This window comes from Lactuca virosa, chromosome 6, assembly GCF_052849685.1.
Source record: "Lactuca virosa cultivar CGN04683 chromosome 6, Lactuca_virosa_CGN04683_v6, whole genome shotgun sequence".
Lineage (NCBI taxonomy): Eukaryota > Viridiplantae > Streptophyta > Magnoliopsida > Asterales > Asteraceae > Lactuca > Lactuca virosa.
Genome location: NC_136431.1, coordinates 275,597,703 through 275,621,412, shown reverse-complemented (window position 1 = coordinate 275,621,412; position 23,710 = coordinate 275,597,703). Strand labels below are relative to the sequence as shown.

General features: G+C 36.8%; 1 protein-coding gene and 1 long non-coding RNA gene across 3 annotated transcripts; one reads left to right on the top strand and one right to left on the bottom strand.

Moving 5' to 3' along the window:
• The first annotated feature begins 1,649 nt into the window (after window positions 1-1,649).
• Window positions 1,650-3,494, top strand: LOC145121179 (uncharacterized). Of its 2 annotated transcripts, XR_013714523.1 has the most exons (4): window positions 1,650-2,041; window positions 2,154-2,213; window positions 2,857-2,934; window positions 2,995-3,494. It is a non-coding gene; the product is annotated as an uncharacterized LOC145121179 (long non-coding RNA). The 2 variants fall into 2 exon arrangements; XR_013714522.1 differs by having other exon boundaries at window positions 2,857-3,494.
• Window positions 3,495-20,992: 17,498 nt separating this feature from the next.
• LOC145122558 (uncharacterized) lies at window positions 20,993-21,607 on the bottom strand. The gene has a single exon (XM_079058148.1). The coding sequence runs from the start codon at window positions 21,605-21,607 to the stop codon at window positions 20,993-20,995; it is 615 nt and encodes a 204-aa protein (XP_078914274.1).
• Window positions 21,608-23,710: the final 2,103 nt, after the last annotated feature.

Here is a 23,710-nt window from a genome sequence, read left to right as displayed (position 1 = left end):
TTTCAGATTCTCGGAGGTGGCTTCGTCTGGAAACCCTCAAGATCGACGATGTTCCAGATCTGTAAACGTTGTCGTCTTAACAACTCGACGATAGCTTCGTTTGGAAACTCGAGCCACAAACATTGCCTCCGTCTCTCGCTCCTTCTTCGGCGAGTCTCTTCTCTCTCAGATCTGATTACTAGTTAGGGTTTTAAGATCCGACAAGTTAGGGTTTCAGATCGGCGACACCCTTCTTTTTCACCGAAGGTGGGGCTGAAGGCGGTGACACCGACGACGAAGACGATGGTGGCGTCGTCAATGTTGTTGGTTTCCATCGGTGGCACCGGTGGTTTTAGTGAATAGTAGAGGGAGAGATTGAAGATTGAAAGGATGGGGGGTATACTTTAGGTTTTCTTTTTTCTTTTTTGTTTTGCGTTTAATTATGATAATGTAGAATTAATAAAAAAATGAAAAAATGAAAAAAGTAAGGACAAATCTGTTGTTTTAAAAAAATTTAAAGCAAATTAGACCAAACTCGCAACAAAATCAAACTTGTTGACTACTAGTGTTAGTCCAAACTTTTTTGGACTAAAATGACAATTTTTGACAAACCACAGGGACCATTTGTGCAATGTAGTCTTTTTTATGACATTTAATAGAGGTAAAACCGAGGTTTTGGTCCGGTTCCCGGTTCTTTATTTCCCACTAAATCGGTTTTCGGTTTTCAATTTTTGGTCTAAATCAGGACCGATGTTAGTCCCTTTTAGCGCGTTGCACTGAAATAACATTTTTGTAATTTTGTTACACACAACATATACAAAACACATGAGATCATTTCTTTAGTTTTGACCTAAGGGGTATTTTTATAATTTTGTACACAATTTCTATAATATATTTTTAATTTTCATAATTATACATAACATTAATTGTGAGGGGGCTTACGCACAGTAAACTTTTCCATTTCTAAAATTGGCCACAAAAATTTTTGCTTTTCGTATTTTCGACCCCTTTTTTTGTTACACTTTGCCACATTATTTTCGTTTGTTTTAAGTCGGTTGCTCCCTCCACCGCCTCTCCCACCCAATCAAATGTTGCACCGCTATGGACATCAGTCATTATCTTTCTCCCTCGATTAAATCCATTTTTATTCCAAACCTCTTTCTTCTTGGCTGTGCCGCTTCGCTTCCGATTAGACCAAGGCGAGATCGTATAAAAACTTGAATTCTCGTTTCCTTTTATAATTTTTTTACTCACCTTCCAAAATCAACCCTCAATTTCGTTTTCCATGGCCTATGGATTCGTTGCATCTTGGTACCAACTGGCAACTGGGTTTACTTACCTTGTTCTTGCCCATGGTAGCCGCCAAATCCACACCACTTTATCCCAGCAGTTGATTAATCGAGTCAAGCTCCACTACTTCCATGTTCGTTCTGAGTTATCTATAGTAACTCTCTTAACCAATAGATGTGACATCCCCATTTTTACGGCCAGAAAAGGCCGATTTTTGTTTATGCTTTATAAAAATCAGAGTACATCTTTTAATGAAAATGTTGCGGAATTTGTTCCCAAAAAAACATGATAAATACGTTATCAAAGCATTTACGAAGAAATGTATTTTTATTCATTTTAAAACATTGGGATGTCATCGTCAATACAGAAATATAAGCATAAACAGATGTACTTAAAATGGTATTAATCGGTTCGGGTATCGATTTCATTTCAATCCAACTCCTTCATAAGCCTTTACAGCGTCGTTTGTCGACTTGAATTTTGGGATTAATCGGTTCGGGTATCGATTTCATTTCAAGATTCGTTATCGACTGATATCATGAATTTTGGTTTCCAGTTTCGCTATTTGGCTGGGTTTTTTGTTTCTCCGCTTGGTATACCTGATTCCAGCCAAAGGTTTTTGGTTCTGGTAGTCGGCTTCCCTTTTCATCAAAGATTCGTTGTTTGAAAGATGCAGAATTATGGATGAATTTGCTTCGCGATTCCTTAACCCCTATTTTCCGTCTACCTATTTAACATCAACAACGCATCATATGTTTGTTGGCATTCCTAGGTATGTATCTTTTTTTTTTTCAATTAGTTTTCTTTTATGACTATGTTAAGAAGCATTTTGGATGATGAATATATATAAAAATGTTCTAATGAAAAGGTCTTTGATATCTTAGTTGTTACTCCACATCCTTACATGATGGTTGATTTGACCCGCTGGCTTATGAGATTTGAAAGTAAGTTTTATTGTGTACACCAACTACTCTATCAAATGCTTGAACCAAGTTTTTGAATTTTTATTCGGACCTCTTTTTGACTATTCTTATTGGTAAAACATCTTTGATTTATCTTTTCTTATATTCCTAATTGGTCTAATGCCATCTTTCTATTTTTTTTTTTTACCTGAGGGTATTCTTCAAACTCTCACCTAATATTTATGTTAGAAATGTTTGTGGAAGAAAATGGATGTTTTTTGAACGTTGATTTGGGAGTTTTGGGATTGGATATTGAAACAATTCTCAGGAGAAATCGAAAGCATTGACATGGCATTTGCAATATCAGTTGCGGGGAGAAAAAAGAGGAAATCATGTAATACATTTTGTAAACACTTTTCTAGACATGATAAGGATGAATTTAAGGTCCTACCACCACCACCAATGATATATAGGAATGAGGTGGTAAGTATGTCTGAACCATCAGTTAAATTATAAGGATTGCTTCCTGCATAAAAGATATTGGTATAATTGGTCTTAAAAATCGACTACAATTTTGATTTTCAGCGGTTTTGTCACACATCTGGTGTTCTTGCTTTTGTAAGCACATTTAATATTCTTTTGAGCCAGAATTTTGATAATAATTTAATGTAATATTTAATTGTAGTTGAGGCTTGGTGATGTGAATCCTGATGAACTTGGATACGTTGAATCCATTTATGTTGAGGAAATTGGTGGTGCTAGGGTATGTATGAATCATATTTTTTTTTGCAAAAGACAAAAATGCCCCTGTCATAAAAAATAGCCTTTATTTTTTCATGTGAATGTTGTAAGAAACAAAGAAGGGAGATGCGAGCATTCATAGCCACGCAAGATTATCAATTGTCTTCTGGAGGATGTCACGACTGCCCGAGCCGAGGTTAGGGAGCTCACGGACAGGCATGCCGACATGGAGCAGAGGATGATCGAGACAGAGCGTCGAGCTGAGGAGGCCAATGAGGAAACAAGGGAGATGCGAGCATTCATAGCCACACTTCTAGGGCCGAAGGACGTCACTCGCCGTGAGTAGTGTTTATGTTACTCAACTTTTGTTATAGACTAGGTCTTTTGAGTAAGCGTTGGTGCTACTCCCTCATGTATGTAGGTCCGACCCTGCGGATAAGTGATTACACTATTCTAAGGGTCGTTATGTTGCCAATTTTATTTTGGGTTTCAGGTGTAATGTAGACCTCCATGAAGGTCAGATTTCTAAAACTATGTACTACTATGAAACATTATCAATGAAATGGTTTGCATTTTATTTCATTGGGTATTACTATTAAATTCATAAATTGTTATGCAATTGTTTACTCATTGTAGTAAAAAAAAGTTATTAAATGTTTACAAGTTACAATAAAGGCGAGACATAACAAACATATAACTGATACGTTCTATTTCGATAATACTCGACTTATAACTATTATCAAGGACTTACCATCATTCCATCTCTAATCCCTATGGCAGAAGAATGCCACCACACAGAAGTAACAGACGTGTCGGCGTAACACCAACAGTTCCACCAACACCAACTCCATATGTGGACCCTGCTACATTCCAAGCCGTTGTGGCAACCGCCATGGCACAATTTAGCACTAATGGCACAAGCGGAAACGGACACGGAAATAGAAACGGGAACGGTGCCAACAGTTCCAATCATGGTGAAAGCCAAGGACAACAATGAGTATGCTCCTACAAGGATTTCATGAGCTGCAAGCCCAAGACGTTTTATGGCGACGGTAGTGTCATCGCCTTAACGAGATCGTTTGAGAAAACCGAATTTGTGTTTGAAGTTTGTTCATGCCCGGTTGAATGTAAAGTCAGGTACGCAGCTTGCACTTTCGCTGACGCGGCCTTATCCTGGTGGAATGGCCATGTTAAAACCCTAAATCTCGATGTGGCCAACTCTATGAGTTGGGAAGATCTGAAGGTCATGATGCTGGAGGAGTACTGCCCGAGGGGCGAAATTCAGAAATTAGAACAAGAGCTTTGGAACCATACAATGATGGGGTCTGATGTGACCGCCTATACTACCAGGTTTAACGACTTGGCAGTTTTGTGCCCTAGGATGGTCACCCCGACAGAAAAGAAGGTGGAACGTTACATCTGGGGACTATCCCCCTAGATTCAAGGAATGGTTGTATCTGCTAACCCAACCACCTACGACAGTGCCAAACATTTGGCACAAAGTCTTGTCGACCACGGAGTCCGCCAGAGCATTATGACGCCCACACCGGATCAACCAAAGGGGAGAGATAACAAGCGAAAGTTTTGGAACAAGAAAAAGGGCCAACCAACTCAAAAGTCTGCCAAAAGACCACAAATTGTGGCAGTCCATGTCGTCACTGTCCCTACTGCCCCAGCGCCGACTAAACAATATGTTGGGAACCTGCCTAAATGCAACAAGTGCAACTTCCATCACAATGGAGCTTGTCGGGAGATGCACTGCAACAGTTGTAAACAGTAAGGGGCATACCGCCCGTTTCTGTAAGGCGCCAGCTCAACTGGCCACCCAAGTCACTAATGCCGGGGTGATTCAGGCGTGTTACGGATGTGGGGATACGGGGCATTTCAAAAGGGAGTGCCAAAAGGCAAAGAACAAGAATGTCGGAGGCGTGGGAAGAGTCTTGACAATGAGGCACGAGGAAGCGATTAAGGACCCCGTTGTGGTTACCGGTACGTTTCTCCTTAATAACTCATATGCATGCATACTTTTCAATAGCGGTGCGGAGAGGAGTTTCGTGAGCTACGAGTTTAAAAACATACTCAAACAAAAACCTCAATAACCCAATGAAATATTCACAGTAGAAATGGCTAATGGAAAAACTGAAAGCACCAGAGACATATACATAGGATGCACCCTAACCCTAAACAATCACTCCTTCCAAATCGACCTAATGCTTGTTACAATAAGAAGCTTTGATGTGATCATTGGCATGGATTGGTTAAGTCCTCACCATGACGATATCATGTGTTACGAAAGAGCCGTTTGACATAACGTACCAAATAACGGAACCCTTGTCATCTATGGTGACAAACCCGACACAAACCTCTAAATTGTCTCTTGCATCAAGGCTCAAAAGTACCTGCACAATAAGTACCACACATTCCTAGCCCACGTTGTTGATGAAAAGAGGGAAGCGAAGGACATCAACGATATTCCAGAAGTCTGCAATTTTTCATACGTATTCCCAGAAGACCTTCCGGGAGTACCACCCGTACGACAAGTCGAGTTCAGAATCGACTTGATCTCTGGAGCCACCCCCATAGCTAAATCACCATATCGTTTATCCCCGACAGAAATGCAAGAATTGTCCAGTCAACTGAACAAAATGTTGAGCAAATGATTCACCAGACCAAGCTTCTCATCTTGGGGAGCACCAGTCTTGTTCGTAAAGAAGAAAGACGGATCATTCCGTATGTGCATTGACCATCGGGAGTTGAACAAACTCACCATCAAGAACCGATATCCCCTACCCCGAATTGACGATCAGTTTGACCAACTTCAAGGATCGAGCTACTTCTCGAAAATCGATCTAAGGTCGAGGTACCATCAGCTCAGAGTCCAGGAGGAAGATATTCCTACGGTGGTGTTTAGGACTCGTTACGACCACTACGAGTTCATTGTGATGCCCTTCAGATTGACTAATGCACCCGCGGTGTTAATGGATCTAATGAACCGCGTATGCCGACCTTACCTAGATAAATTCGTGATAGTATTCATCGATGACATACTAATCTATTCGCGAAGTAAGGAAGAGCATAGTCAACATCTGCGACAAGTCTTGGAGACGCTAAGGGTGGAAAAGCTATATGCAAAGTTTTCAAAATGTGAATTTTGGATTCGAAAGGTGGACTTGTTGGGACACGTGGTCAGAGAGGAAGGGATACATGTGGATCCCTCCAAAATCAAAGCAATTGAAAACTGGGAAGTGTCGAGGACACCGACGGAAATCCGCCAGTTTTTGGTCCTTGTTGGCTACTACCGAAGGTTCATACATAACTTTTCCATCATCGCCAAACCACTTCAATTCGGAGGATAAATAAGTAGCTGCCTTCCATACACTAAAGCAAGCTTTATGCAGTGCTCCGATCTTGTCCCATCCAGAAGGAACGGAAGACTTTGTGGTCTATTGCGATGCGTCCAAACAGGGTCTAGGTTGGATACTTATGCAACGGGGAAATGTCATTGCCTATGCCTCAAGACAACTTAAGACTCATGATGCCAACTACACCACACACTACCTTGAATTAGGGGTAATAGTGTTTGCCTTAAAGATTTGGAGACACTGCCTTTATGGTACAAAGTGTACGATCTTCACTGACCATAAGAGTCTCCAACACATCCTCAATCAAAAAGAGCTCAATATGAGGCAACGACGATGGGTAGATTTACTAAATGATTACGAATGCGAAATTCGTTATCATCCGGGCAAGGCCAACGTGGTAGCAGATGCCCTAAGTCGAAAGGAGTACTCTGGTCGCCGAGTAAAATCGTTGACAATGACTATCCATTCACATTTTTCCACTCCGATCAAGGAAGCGCAACTGGAAGCCTTGAAACCTGAGAATGTCACAAGTGAAGCCTTGTGAGGAATGGATAAAAACCTTGAGGTCAAGGGTGACGGAGCTCGTTACCTCGTGAATCGAATCTGGACACCGATATTTGGTGGGTACAGAGACGTTATCATAAACGAATCTCACAAGACCAGGTACTCCGTTCATCCCGGGTCAGACAAGATGTATCTAGACCTCAAGAAACTATATTGGTGGCCAAACATGAAGGCGGAGATCGCTACTTATGTGGGAAAGTGTTTGACTTGCGCCAAAGTCAAAGTAGAGTACCAAAATCCCTCGGGCTTGCTACAACAACCGGATATACCCGAGTGGAAGTGGGAGCGGATAACCATGGACTTCATAACTAAATTGCCCAAGACAACTAGTGGACTTAACACCATATGGGTAATTATTGATAGGTTAACCAAATCCACGCACTTCCTACCAATAAATGAGACAGACAAAATGGAGAAACTAACAAGGACGTACATTAAGGAGATTGTACGATTACATGGTGTGCCAACATCCATTATCTTTGACAGAGATAGCAAGTTTACCTCACGGTTTTGGCAATCACTACAAAAGTCCTTGGGAACCAGACTCGACATGAGTACAACCTAACACCCACAAACCGACGGGAAAAGCGAGAGAACTATTTAAACTCTGGAAGACATGTTGAGAGCTTGTATGATAGACTTTGGTAAAGCTTGGGATACCCACTTACCGCTGATCGAATTCTCATACAATAACAGTTATCACACTAGCATTAAAGTTGCTCCATTTGAATCCCTCGATGGGCGCAAGTGCATATCAGCTCTGTGATGGGATGAGGTGGGTGACACTCAGCTAACTAGAGGACAAGTGCCTAACAAAACTCTTACCGGCCCTGAGATCATACGGGAAACGACAGAGAAGATCGTTCAGATCCGTGAACGACTAAAAGCATCACGGGACCGACAAAAGAGTTATGTGGATAAACGACGCAAACCCTTGGAATTCCAGGTCGGATACCGCGTATTGTTGAAGGTATCACCCTGGAAGGGAATGATACATTTTGGAAAACGTGGGAAACTAAATCCAAGGTATATAGGGCCATTCGAGATCATTGCCAAGATTGGCCCGGTAGCTTACAGACTTCGACTACCACAGGAACTCAACAACGTGCACCCCGCTTTCCATGTGTCCCACTTGAAGAAATGCCTGTCTGGTGAGACTCTCGTCATTCTACTTGATGAAATTGAAGTAAACGAGAGTCTCCACTTCGTTGAGAAACCTGTGAAAATCATGGACAGGGAAGTCAAAAGAACGAAGCAAAGCCGCATACCAATAGTAAAGATCCATTGGAACGTCAAGTGAGGACCGGAATTTACCTGGAAACGTGAGGACAAAATGAAACAGAAATACCCACATATTTTCCCTAACTCTTGAGAACCCACCCGGAGTGCTAATTTCGGGACGAAATTCCTTCTAACAGGGAGATGATGTGACAACAGTCAATTTTGGTCAAACAAAGTCAACAAAAGTCAACCAGGTCAACTCAACTCGTATTAGAATTTTAGGAGAAATGTGATATTCTCTAATGTTTCTAATGTACTATTGGCAAGTTATAATACAAAGTATCTCTCTCGTTGCTAATTATTGAATATAAACCCTAATTAGGGTTAGTAACGTAAAAATTCGGTAATTCAATTATATATTATTTAGGTATAAATAATATTCATAACACAATGTAGTTGAGTTCATAAACTTTATGCTACATGACAAATTCATAACAAAGGTTACATATTCAGATTTTTTGGTGAATTCGTCACTAAATGCGACAAATTCTTTACTCGGCTTAAACACTCAAACTTTAACGAAAAGAATTAGGAATCATCCTAACTCTCGTGGAATGTGTAATTATTTTTTATGATAATAATTTAAATTTAGATGGTTCAAATTAAGTAATTACACATCATTTTTACCACAATTTTTATAAAAATCACCAACTCTTATAAAAATTACCCATTATTTTTATACAAATAAACTAAAAGACCACATTTGTCTTATATGATTATTACACACTTTTATAAAGTATTATTATTAAATTAAAAGAGTCATACTTGAATATTAAATTCAAGAAACCATATCATGCCCCCTATACCCACCCCACCCCCAACCCTCCCTCCCTCTCTTTCTTATTTCGGCCGACCCCCCCCCCCCCATCCCATCTTCTTTATTTTGTTCATCTCCTTCCACAAGAACAAGCTCTCTCTCTCTCTCTCTATATATATATATATATATATATATATATATATATATATATATATATATATATATATATATATATATATCAAGATTAATTTCCATAAGTTGGTTCTTGATCTTTTGGTAAGTTTTTCCTTACTAATCTAGTGATTCTATACACACACATATATACATACATATATATATATATATATATATATATATATATATATATATATATATATACTAGTTTTGTTACAATTACACACATTAATATGTGTTAATATCCATAGGATCTTTCAATCTTCAAGTGTTCTTCCAGTGTTCTTAACTTGAAATCTTTCATCTTCACCTCTTTATCCACCAAGAAACACACTTAAGGTGAGTTCATACCCCTCATTTTCATATTTATCCAAGTTTTAGGGGGGGGGGGGGATACAAGTAAACTTGTATGATTATACAAGTTGTTTAACATGCTTTATTTTCATGTTGTGTAAAAATGTTATTTACATGAAATAACATTATTACCTAGTATTATGAACATTTATGTGTGGTATGTTGTTTAAAATACAAATCTATGAAAAATGAGTATAAACATGTTATATGTTCTTAAGAAAAAGTCATAAAAACAAAACTATAAAAAGTATGGTTTTTATGGACATAATATGACTTTTGTAGCAAAAATGGTTATAACCAAGGTTCTAAATAACGTAAGGCGTGACTTGGCGGCAATGTCAAACCTCAAGCTTTTCCGAGCCTTGGCGAGCTACGTCGTTTGTAAGGCGTGACTTAAGGCGGCAATTTTGTATATAATTAATATTTTTATATGTATTTTCAACTATTATTCTATTTTATACACATATATGTGTTAAGGCGGCGTTTTGGTAAAGCTTTGCGGCAGGCACAACCCTTGGAGCCATGACGCGTCATGACGAACTTTTTAGAACCTTGGTTATAACCAAGTTATTACACCATTTTTGTGGGATATAAATCAAAATATGTTATTTGGGACATATGATATGATACTTGTTATAAATATCAATGATTTGGTTTTACAAAAAAAAAAAAAAAAAAAAAACCTAAAAATCTATCATTTTTGTGTAAAAAAATTTAGGGTTTTCTAACAAAAATGATCATAACCAGGTTATGGTACCATTTCTGTGAGACTTGACCTAAAATATGTTGTTTTAAACATGTAAGGATAACTTGACTTAAACGTCACAAAAAGGTAATAACAAATTTTACAAAGTTTATAATTCAATATTTACCGTTTGGTGACGTAAGAAAGTCAAAAACTAGAAAACTGACTTTATCGTATTAAAAGTTCATATACTTGTGTTAGGTGTATAATATATGTTATTTAGGAACATCTTAACATGTTAACCTATATATATATATATATATATATATATATATATATATATGTGTGTGTGTGTGTGTGTGTGTGTGTGTGTGTGTGTGTGTGGGTACAACGAAATATTCATAATAAACTATAATAGGTGTAGTTTATGGGTCATTAACATTATTATAACATTTTGGGACAAGACGAATAATTATATAAAAGTATATAATTATTATACACCATATTAATACCATTAAAAAGTGATAATTACACATACAAGAGTTTTCATTACAATAAAACGTAAACATGTTGAAACAATTATGTGAGACAAAGTCTTCACCGTACCTACTAGGGTACACACTAAAGTCCTGAATTATAACCAGAATCTCGGTAAGAGAGCGTGATACTTGTGTATAGATCTATAGGGGACTGACAATCCCACACCTAAGCTGCTAGCTACAGCTAGACCGGCAGTTGTGGGGTGACAAATGTCTAACATTCCGATGCTTGAAGAACGTCGCAGCAGACCAACTTCGGTTTTAGCATGGTCGTAATAACTCACATAGGAAATCAACGATACATTTAGTTTACGGGGTAACATGCGTTCAAATGATTTTATATAAGAATAAAACTACGTAATACTATCTTAAGTATAGAAGTACTTATACATTTGTGGTCTTACGGGTTTTAAGACTACAACTCATTTTTAAGAAAATATTTGATTTTCTGGGAACAAACACTATTATTTTACAAGGAAAGAATTACAGATTTTTCACGTACAAAACTCTTATGAATTCACCAACTTAATTGTTGACACTTTTAAAAAACTACTTGTATTCTCAGGAAACCGTTAAACAGATAGTCACAAGGCTTTTGAGGATGGGACGCTACAACGTCGTACTATTCATTTTGTCATCATAATGTAATTGGTTTTGAAACATACAACACTTGGAAACAATGTAACATTTTCAATTATATTTATGATGGTTACGTTTGTTTTTATCACTATTGTACATTATGTTGTGATACTGTTTATGAAGTCATCCACCCCCAGACATTTCCGTCATCCTAGTTTGGGGGTGTGACAGTAAAGTACGCTGCAATTTGCTCTAAAAAGTTATATACCTTTTTACTGGTCATTTTTATTTTTACAGATACCAACACCTTCTTTGAAACACTTCGATAACGAATGTTTAAGCCTGCCTGGTCTACCATTATCTCAAACAATTCAAATTAATTAATAGTTTAATACCTTTAAATATTTATTTGTTTTGTCCCTATCACCTTATCTTTATAATTTCCAAAATATAATTCAAATTCGTTTATTTCTTACACATGATTGTAACTTGGTAACAAAAAAGATGTTTGCCTTCCGTATTAGCTCTGCCATTGTAACAAGCCTTGATTGTGAGTATTTATAGATTATCTACTATAATTCAGTAATTTTAAAGATAAAAAACATTTGTGTTTTTAACAAATTGTAAAATATGTTTTGTGCCATATTAGCTCAAAGGATTCTTAATGCGGGTGACAACACATGATCTTCCAGTTGAATCAACCTTACTGGTGAATTACATCTGCTGTTATATCCCAGGTAAATCCTATATCACATATGACAGTTCTATTAAGTATAGATGTCCACAGAAAAGGTTACTTATTCTATTAAGACTTTTGTTATGTATAATTGTCAGGAGAAAGGCACTTGGATGAGGAACAACAAATTGAGGTGAATTGGATAAAAAAAACAAATCGAACTGAATCATGTGAAGGCGGGTAACAAAGGTTCGGTTCAAGGGTACACACCAAATTTAAAAAATCAGAAAACAAGCATGTGAGAAGTGGAAGTGCAAGCAGCCAATCAGATGGTTTAATCAATGATAATGACACATGTGTTCCTGCTGGTAAGTATATTTCTTAATATATTCCTTTTTTTTTATAAAAGGAATTATGTTATGCATATGACCAGGTCATTTTGAAGGTTTATTACCTCAAACAACCTTGAGATCACAGATGATATTTTTGCAACCTACACAGATCGAGCTACTTCTAAGCAAAAACCAAATTTTGTAAAAAATTTATGACCATTTAAACCTTTTGATGGTGGTTATATTCATTTAAGAAAAACAAATGATCAAGTAACAACAACAGAAGTAGCTAACTTTGCAATGCTTGCATGTAATGCTTTGAAGTTGAACAACGTTATCATTTTTATAGTTATTGTATCAAAAATAAAAAATAACGGCTGACATGGAACTTTTTACTTGATTTTTTTAAAGAGTGACGTAAAGCACAGATGTTGTTCAGCTTAGAAATTGCATTGTACTATGGATGGAATTGCTATAATTATATGGATATTAAAGTAAAATGTCATATGATAATAAGAGATGAAAGTGGAAAGCTATAATAAACAAATAGGTGGAGGTATGTTGTTGTTTCTTATATTCACTATTTTAAATTTAAGGTAAATGCCAAAAACAAGTTCATTAAGAAGAAATGAAAGTAAAATGCCATAGTAAATAAGTTAACAAAAGTATCATTTAATCCCTTTAAAATTTTCAGGAAATCTACCAAACGTAAACTGTCATCCGCTCCGGGTTTTGTGGAAAACTTCATGATGAATTGCATTTTTAACTTCGTGACATGATCACATGAAGCACGGATGCTCCTCAGCTTGCTGAAGTAAAATGCTCTACTAAGGTAAAAAAAATGTGTTATTTATGTATATAATTATAATTTACTGTAAAGTAACTTATCTCGGATAGATATTAGCAACTTTATCAGAATTGAAAAGATATCTTCAATTCTTGATAACAACATCTGTAAATATGTTTTTCTATTTTCCAGTTTGATCTTTTAGCTTTTTGTGTGCCCTTTTATCGTTTGAATGTTTCTCTTTTGTTCCAGTTCATGTGTCCAGGTCTTCTGATGTCGATGTTCCTTTTCAATCCATGTGTCTAAGTGTTTTCATGTTATTGTTTACTAATTGTGTTGATTGTCATGTGTTCATAGATAATTTTGGATGGTTGCTTTGCAGCAATTTGTATTTACTGTCTATAAAGAAATATCGTCTAACCCCCGCAACGCGGGGGGGTACATCCTTAGTTTCATGTATTTCTTAAAAAGGGACCAATTCTAGATTTTTTTTTTCTCGCACAAGGATATTTTTGTCGTTTTCTCAATTTGAATATGGACCATTTATGTAATTACACATGGACTATTTCTTTGAATTTGTCTTAGACAATCATCGTTGGTTTACACGTAAGTAAAAGACGATGTTTTGGCATAATTAAATGGTCAACTTGTTTTAAAATTTCAATCAATAGATATGTCAATGCCACGTTGGTTCCACCTAGACATGGCAAACGTGTCGTGTCAGATTCGTGTCGTGTCAAGACATTAAACGGGTAGAGAGGGCTTGAACCTAACCCAACCCATTTAAGTATCGTGTCGTGTCGTGTCAGCCCATTTATTTTTGTGTCGGTTTCGTGTCGGGTTTCGGGTTAAGGTTTAGACCTTGTAAATATATTATGTTATGTCGGGTTAAAATATTTTAAAGTTTGGAAAGTAGGAAATGGGGGTGTAAAAAGGAGAAAATGAAACATTGGAGTTGGGAGGTAGAGTGACATAATTCATAGTAAGTTTAAAAGACTAAATGAAAATAGTTAAAGTTGGGGAGCAAAAGGGATAGACGGTGAGGAGGAGTAAATTTAAGGTCCCGTTTGATAGTTACTGATTGAAAAAGTGCTGACTGAAAAAAATCTGTCTGGGTAAGGAATTATGATTGAGTAAGAAGTCATACTGTTTGATTGTACATCTGACTGAATGTGTTGACTAGTGAAAAATGACCATTTTACCCTAGGACAATATTTTTGATAATATTTTTTTTATTACCATTTAATTTATAACATTACATTCTGTTTATAAAAACATTCAATCTCTCCTCTTCAAACAAACCAAACTTGTTTATAATCTCTCCACCAAATATAAAACTTGATCTTCAGGCTCACTACAAATAATAATCATAATAAATAAATAAATAAATCACACACAGAAATTAGTTACATATTTTAGAAAAAGAACACAGAAATCAGTGCAGCTAAAGAACAAGTCTATAATCCTAGTTTTTAAGAACACCTTTGTATAGAATATTTTATTAATCTTATATGTATATATACAATATGTCCATAATAAATAGAGATTTGGGTTTAATAATATTAGAACACAGATCTCAACTATAAACAAATAATTTTTTACAAGCTACACACTCTCTCTCTCTCTCTCTCTCTCTACATATATACCTTGATACAAAATTGGAAAGGATACCACTTTCAAAACACAAATTTATAGCGAATCTGTTTTCATAAAATCAGATTCATCAAAATAGCAAAAACAAAATCCCCTAATTGCATTTGGATGTAGCCTAGTTTTGATATCAATACTACTCTAGAAGTTGTATTTCAATCACGTTTGATCAAATCCAAACATAATCCGATTTTTTTGACTCAAATATTCGAATTAATCACCAACCCTTCACGATTTCAAGCATTTAGAAAATAAATTTCAAGCACGGATTTTAGAAAATCAAGAAAGAAAACTTACCAAGGAGGGGAGGCGATGGAGAGGCAGGGGAAGGAGGATGTAAAGTGTTGGCTGAGGGTTGATGTTTGGAGAGTAAAGAAGGAAGAAGGAGAAGATGTGTAGCAGTAAAGAAGATGCAACAAGAGGAATAGATGAAAATTGACGAGAGGCGAAGGATGAGGCAGAAACAGAAGGGCAAAGGAGAAAGAAGAGGGCAAGTTTGTCTTTTGGTTCAGTCAGCCATATGATAAAGCTGACCGAGTAAGCCATATGGGTTAGACATTCTGACCGAGTCAGCAACTCATCAAACGGACCTAGTTGACCGAGTCAACCCAAATCGCTGACTCAGACCCAGTCAGACGAGTATCAAACGGAGCCTAAGTCACTTTGAAAATTTGAATTTTACTTTTAGTTATTGAGTTTGACCCACTACAACTCTATAATATATAATATATTTATAAAAATCTGAAATTTATAAAAAAAATGATATATAATTAAACGGGTCATATGAATCATCTTTGAGTTGAAAGTCTTGACCCAAACCCCACCCGTTTAATTATTGTGTCGTGTCGTGTCAACCCATTTACATAAACGTGTCGAAATCTCTTACCCAAACCTGCTAATTTTGTGTCGTGTCAAGTTGTCGTGTCGTGTTAGGTTTTGCCATGGCTAGTTCCATCTAAGCAAAGAAACGAACAAACCGAAAGTAGGAAATTAATTATAAGAGGAAAAATAAAAAATAAAATAAAATGATAGTTTAATGACTTAGTTATCACGATTTAACTTTTGATAATTGAGATTTCTCATAGATTAAAGGGAGTGGTTGTAAGTTTAGCATTTTGCCACATCATTTTATTTGGTGCCACCTAAGCATTTGGTAAAACAATATGTATACCTTGTAATTTTTGGGGAGTGTTGGTGAGCTTGAACTTTATGTTGGGAGAAAAAAAAGAACAAAACTATAATAAAAATGAGCCAATCACAACCCACCAACACACACACTCTCTCCACCCCCCACTCCCATATCGTTGGTGAACCGGCGTATTAGCCTTGACAAGGACCCTTTACCTGGGCCAAGGTCCAGTGTGCAGTGAGCTTGGCATGCTTGGCGCACCCCACCCCTTCTTAGGGGTTGTTTGATAGTTGTTGATTGAGTTAAATCCGACTAAGTTAGAGGTATAGTTAGAAACTCTGATTAAGTCTGTCTCCAGATAAAATTGGTTGTTTGATTATGCATCTGACTGACTGATTGCGTTGAGTGATGAAAATGATCATATTACCTTCTGTTATATCTTGTCATTCTTGTGTCCGATAAAATGTAATCGTTTATTTTTGTACGACAAGTCAGTCGAACCGCCAGCACGCCTCATTCACGAAGCCGATCTATAAGGGGGATATAAGGAAACTGCCTATAAAATGGTAGTTGAATGAGTGTCCACTCTAACCCACCAATTCCTTGATTGGTTAATGGTCGTTAGCCGAGCGGGTTTGATACGACGTTTAATTCTCATTAATAAGTATAAAAAAATAATAAAGTAACTAAATGTTTTTATTAAATTCTCATCCTTGGTTGCTTTAGGAAAAATATGAATTTGATGTTAATCCATGAAATTGCACATTGCACTTTATAAAAGTCGTTAGTGGAGCGTGTGTGGATCAACCGACACACTAATATGGACTAATAAAGGGTGGCAATGGGTGTCTCGTAAATTATCATTGATTAATGGAGCGTGTGTGGCTAACCGACACATTGTGACGTCCCCAAATTCACGGTCATTTTAAAAATTTTATTTATGCTTATTTAAAAATCAGAGTATCTATTTTAAAGAATAATATTGCGGAATTTTTCCCCAGAAAACATGATAAATATATTATCAAAGCATTTCCGAAGAAATGTATTTTGTTTATATTAAAACATTGGGATGTCATCGTCAATACAGAAACATAAGCATAAACAGACATTACATTCATTTACACTAGTGATTTACATCTTCGTTAATCTCTCAGTGTAATGTAGCTTCGTATCGACACCTGTGATACAAATAAACTGAGTGGGTCAGGTTGGGAAACCTAGTGAGTACATAGGGTTTTCAACCCACAATAATATAGTTAATTTGTTTCTTCACATATTTCATGTCAAACAATTAACCCAATTACTCATCCCCATTTTCTTTATTTATTCTTCCCTAAAGTTTTATCCTAAGGGTCATCTCCTACATCATATTTACCTCTCATCGCCTTACATCGCATTTCCTTATATGTTTGTTCCTAAGGACTATTCCTAAGGATCATCGCCTACATCGCATAGACATTACTGATTCGGGGATTACTCCCTCAATACGTGTCCAGTAAGGGTAGAGTATCATCGCATGAATACGTAGTTACAACATCGCATGAACTCGTAATGCATCACCTAAAGGTTATGAGTCTGTCGGTGTTTCCACATGACTTTTTAGATTAGTCAGTGGTCACCATCTATACTCTGGTAGATGACTATATCGCAACATCGCAGGTCAAGGTTATGACATCAACTAATCATCTCTTATCTTGCATCACATATTCATCATCACATATCTATCATCACATATCTATCATCACCTATCTCTCATCACCCATCGCTACCCAATACATATTTATAAGTATAAAAATACATATACAATTTAAATCAAGTAAAAAATGTATATTTTGTTCATCCAGCATAGATATCAAGAACACAGATAAAATGCACACACAATACTGATTCAGGGATTACTCCCTAATGGTTATTATAAATTGTTTGTTTCTCATTATATTTACAGAATGCCTGTATTACTCACATTTGTTATGATTTTTAGGGAAATTTGGAGCACATGGACAACTTCGTGAGTTCGGGATGCGTTATTGGAAGCTTTGGAATTCAATTGGAGACGGAACTAAGGAAGGATGTTGAGGAATGATCAAGAATAGTTTGGAAGGAAGAATTGCGACCAAAAAGAGACAACATAAGGAATATGCGATTGCATATGTTGTTTATGCAATCGCGAATATGATCACATATGAGCTTCGAGGGTTTTTCGTGCCAATAATTCAGGTGGAAGAAAGAAGAGAATTTATGTGATCGCATATAACCCAACTTACAGGTGGTTTAGCGAGAAACCGGACTCTACGCGAGTAGAACTTCTAAACCGAAAGCTCTATTTCTCGGGAATTTTTGGCAACCCAGAGTTTTGCTACTATTACTTAGGAAGTGTTAGAGAAAGGCATTGAGGCCTTGAGAGGGTTTTGGAAGAGAAGGAATGAGAAGGTGTGAAGAAATGAGTGAAATTCGGCTTCTATTTATAGGTTGGAAGTGGTCCAGCACGCAGGGCGTACTAAAAAATTACGCTGGGCATATGCGAGTTACACTGGGCGTACTAAGGGCAAGGTGTCGCCATAAGATCGCAAGCCTTGGGGAGGAAGGGGTGTGCCAGATCACGACACGTGTCACGCCGAGGTTAATCCGAAAATTAATTATCTTGTAAAATCCATAACTTTTGAATACGAGCACCGTTTTTGACGTAATTTATATCCATGCGTAGATATCAACGAGATCTACAACTTTCGTTTAGACTCCATCGACTAATTCTAACTTTATTTTTAAAGTTATATTTTAACAGTTTAGACAGTTAAAGTCCGTTAAAAATTCATAACTTTGTCATTCGACGTCTGTTTTTGACTGTTTTTATATCTTTGAACTCCTATTAACGAGATCTTCAATTCTCATTTAGATCATCTTGGCTAAAAATTGATCGATCTAGAATTCGATTTCCGAGCTGTACACTGCTACAATGAATCTTAGAAAAACCATAACTTCCTCAAATGAAGTCAGATTTGGACGTTCTCTATATCCACGCTCTCGGTTTAACGCATACTATGACTTTTGTTTAGATCGATAAGTCTAAAAAGTAATTTGTCAAAATTTTACTTTTTTACGATACGCAGATTCGTGCCGGTTTAATTGCGAAACTTCGACGAGTCATAACTTCTTCGTTATAAGTCGGATTTCAGTGTTCTTTATATGTACGAAATCCTTGTGATATATACTATAACTTTGGTTAAGATTATTTATCCTAAGTAATCTTCTATCAAAAAGTCATTTTAACGCTTATTATCTCTAAATTGACTAGCCCGAATCTGCGGGCGTTACACTATATAACATCATAAACCAAAAGCCATACAAACAATTCCATCAACAGTTACATCTAAAACTAAAAGTCACCCCAATCAAATTTTCAATCCAGATAAATGAACCATGTTCAGGGGTAAGAACAAGAACATTGAGCAACCATGCATACACTTCAAAAATTAATCTTTTTGCTACAATAACTACACATCACAATAATTTTCCCAGTTGTTATGAAAAATAAGTAAATATGTCATAGGTGTATTTCATTCGGCTAAACCACTAAAAATATGCATTTAACAAATTGATTTGAAGCATGGATTACACATAACAAATCAATAAATGGGCATGGATACACATAACACATAAATCGATTTCAAAGAAGGAGAATAATATCGCAAACCTTGCTGATTGTTGGTTATAAAATCAGCTGAACGACAGTGGTGTTGGATGAAGGTCATGCTACCGACGGTGGTGCTGGACGGCGGGGCGGGGATGGACGGTGACGACGAATGAAATGGAGGAGTGAGATGGGACGATCTGGAAGGAATGAGTTAGGAGAAGGACAACAAGGGAAAAGAAGATACATGCCCGACCCAATAGAAGGGACAAGTTGGGCGACGACCCTGGGCCTCGAGTTGGTTTGGGGTCTCAAAATGAAATCTGCTTAATATGTTTTATATAATATTTGTATTATGAAAATGTTCAATATAGATGTAAAGAAGTTGGTTTCGACAAATTACTTTTAACGGAGGTGGTTCCTTTCGATTCCCATCTATGGTGTTTTTTTTTTTTTTTTTTTTTTTTTTTTTTTTTTTTTAATTATAACCCCAAAAGATAATAATATACAAACCTTTCAAAAGGTTTTGTAATATAATATAAAATAACTATATTAGACTTGAGATCAAAGTATCAATTTGTTTTTTACCAATCTAATGTAAAAATGAATATAATACTTTCATATATGAGGTACACAAAAAGTTGAATTTTATATTTTTAGAGTTTATCTAAATAATATTATTTATTTTAATTTTTAATATATATATATATATATATATATATATATATATATATATATATATATATATATATATATAACAACGAAATTAAATTAAAAAGCGACCAACAGGAAGCTGGAATGCAAAAGAGTACTCACAAAACAAAAAAGAAAGTAAAGAAAACTAAGTTTGAAATACAAACATAGCTTGAGAAATAAAAGATATGAAAAACAAGCCGAAGTCTTCAGATGCAGCCCAAAATCACAACACCATGGAGATACAGATACAACCAAAGGATGCTTTGTGATCTCCAACATAACATCCGTGATAAGTACTTGAGGATCATCAAACATATAAGATATTTAGGGGGAGAGAATCATCCAAGAGCCTCCAACAAGTTTGTCCCATCCAAGATACAACCCAATATGTTTTCCAACAAGAGGTTAAATTTGTCCATTCCTTGAAATTTTGGATATAACGGTATCCTCCAATCATGCAGCAACGGGTACATGTAAGTGTATATGTCATTACGCCTGACATAAGATTCAAGGCACCATTGTGACCAAGTTTACACGAAATAGTACCAATAGACCATATATCAATATCTGTAGGGAATTAAAACAGGAATACACCAACATAATCAAACATGATAACAAAGGAGAACTCACACCGACACCAAGTATACATCCCCTCCCTTACCCCAATGTACACGAAAGAACACATCCAGAAAAAAATGTTTACCTGCAGCTCAATCCTATAAATAGATCTACCCCAAGAATTGAAACACACACCAAACCCACACCAGCTGCACTAAACATATCGCCAAAGAACACCAAGATTACCCAATCCCCTCCCCCCCAACCCACCCATTCACTTATTGAACCAAGAAAGGGAATAAACACCATTTTCGCCAAACCAAAGAGAATCATCTTCCTCTGTTTTTTAGCCAGAGGAAAGAAGTTGCTTTTATTTCAGCAACAGCCTTCCCTGGTGATGTTACAGTCAAATTAAAAACAAGATCATTCCTTGCCTTCCATATGGACCAAATAGTGGTCAAAATGACAGCATGCATGATTTTCTTTTGTAATGGAGTTTGTAGGAAACTGTGTGAAGTGGATAGGAGTTGTTCCATCGAAACAATCTCAGAAGTCTTAATTTCACACCAACATTCCAATAACGCCCAAACTTCTTTTACCCATCGACAAAGCAGAAATATATGAATTGCAGTCTCTTCCTCAACACCACAAAAAGCACAAAGAGTAGATGATAAAGTGATCCCACATTTTGAGATTTCTACCATGGAAGATAGTCGATTAAGTACCGCACGCCATCCCAAAAAATTAGTTTTTATGGGTACAAAGTTGTTCCAAAAGTGTTTGTATGGTATATCGCTACATGAGTACGATTCCCATAGGCGGCGTACGGAACTAACTGAGAAATTGCCCGATGTATCTGGCAACCATTTCCAGCTATCATCAAAGAAGGTGAGGTTTATATCCTGCAAGATTAAATCACAGCAAGATAATTCAATTTTCTCCATATCTGAAGATGGTGATCGTTTCCAGCTCCACTTTCATTCAAAAGTATCACCAATTTTTTCATATCTATCAGAGAGTAAGCATTGCTTCTTTGATTCCAATTTGAACAGTTCAGAGAAGGAGTCTTTTAGAGGACCATTCCTAGACCAATTTTCAAACCAAAATGAAGTTAGATTACCCTTACCCAAATCCTTTTTGAGTAACTTAGCAAATTGAATGTTGTACATCGCAAAGTCTTTGGTAACGCTTACAATGTTTTTCCAGACACCACTAATTTCTAGTCTGACAGGGAAAAATTTCCATACACGCTCCGACTTATGCAGAGATAGAATTAACTTAACCCAAAGTGCAGAGGGATCTTCTTTTAATCTCCAAAGCCATTTGCCAAGTAGGGAGATGTTAGTAGCTCTAAAGCTGATAACACCAAGACCACCCATGGATTTGGGCATGAGGACTTTGTCCCAGCTAATCCAACATATTTTTGAATTTGGGGATTCATCACCCCATAAGAACCTTCTTCTAATTCTCTCCAACTCTTCAATGATCTTGAGGGGGGCTTTAAAGAGGGAAAAATAAAAGATTGGTAAACTCCCCAAAACCGAGTTTACTAGGGTGATACGACCACCAAAGGATAAAGACTTGGCTTTCCATGATGAAAGACGAGCTTTAATCCTATCAGTTACCGACTTCCAGTGCTTGGTAAGGGACATGTTTTCTCCAACCAGTAACCCGAGGTATGTGAAGGGAAGGGTGGCAGACTGGCAATTTAAGATTTGAGATAAATACTCTACATCAGGATCAGCTACACCAATCCCAAAGACCTTACTTTTGGTGAAGTTCACTCTAAGTCCCGAAGCCAAGTTAAAACATCGGAGAATTCTTGCAAGGTTTAGAAGGTTACTCTGGGACCATTCACCAACAAACAACGCATCATCTGCATAGAGCAAGTGGGATAAAACCGGACCCATATTTGGTGTATGTATACCCCTAAAAATTCCCATATTGCAGGCTTTAGACATGATAGCAGTGAGGGCTTCCATAGCTAATACAAAGAGAAAGGGTGATAATGGATCACCTTGTCTGACACCTTTCTCCATCGAGAATTCCTTCGTGGGTGAACCATTCAGTAAAACAGAAGTCCGAGCAGATTGCAGACAACCTATGATCCATTGATTCCAGCGAGTAGGAAAGCCTAGTTGATCCATAATGGAGACAAGAAAGTTCCAGTTCAGCGAGTCAAAAGCCTTATTGAAGTCAACTTTGAATAGTAATGCATTCATGTTTGACCTTTTTAACCATGGTAACAACTCATTGATCATGAGGGGACCATCAAGAATATTTCTTCCAGCAATGAATGCAGATTGGGTCTCCCCAATCACAGAACCAATGACAAATTTTAATCGATTTGTCAGAACTTTCGAGATCACTTTATAAATACAGCCAATTAGATTGATAGGACGGTAATCTAACAAGCACAAGGGGTCTGTGGTTTTGGGGACTAGGGTGATAAACGAGGAGTTGCAGCCCGGGTTAATGTTACCAGATGCATGAAAGTGAAGAAGTATATCATGGAAATTTGGTTCAAATGAAACCCAAATTTTTTTGATAAATTTAAATGAAAATCCATCCGGTCCAGGGGCACGCTCATTACCACATTCACATACTGCTGCTTTGATTTCTTCAGGGCAGAAAGCTTCAATCAAGAATGTTGCCTCGCTTTCAGATAAGGTTTTATTAAAGTTGCAGGATAGTGAAGGTCAAGATCTCATTTTTTTAGCGAATTTCTCTTTAAAGAAAGAGAATATCTCGTTATTGATTGCCATCGGGTTAGTTGACCAATTTCCCCCGATCAAAAGTCTGTTGATTCTGATTTTTGAGAGGTTACTGTTTATGATACCATGAAAAAATCGTGAGTTTTCATCACCATCGATTGCCCACCGAATCCTAGCCTTTTGTTTGAGGTCCATATTTCTACGATGTTCTAGTTCGAGAATTTTCTTTTTCCACTCAATCCTATTCTCGATTTCGACACTGGATAAGGGTCTCGATTCAACAATTAAATCTAAATCACAAACCCATTGTTTGAGTTTTCGAACTTCAAACCA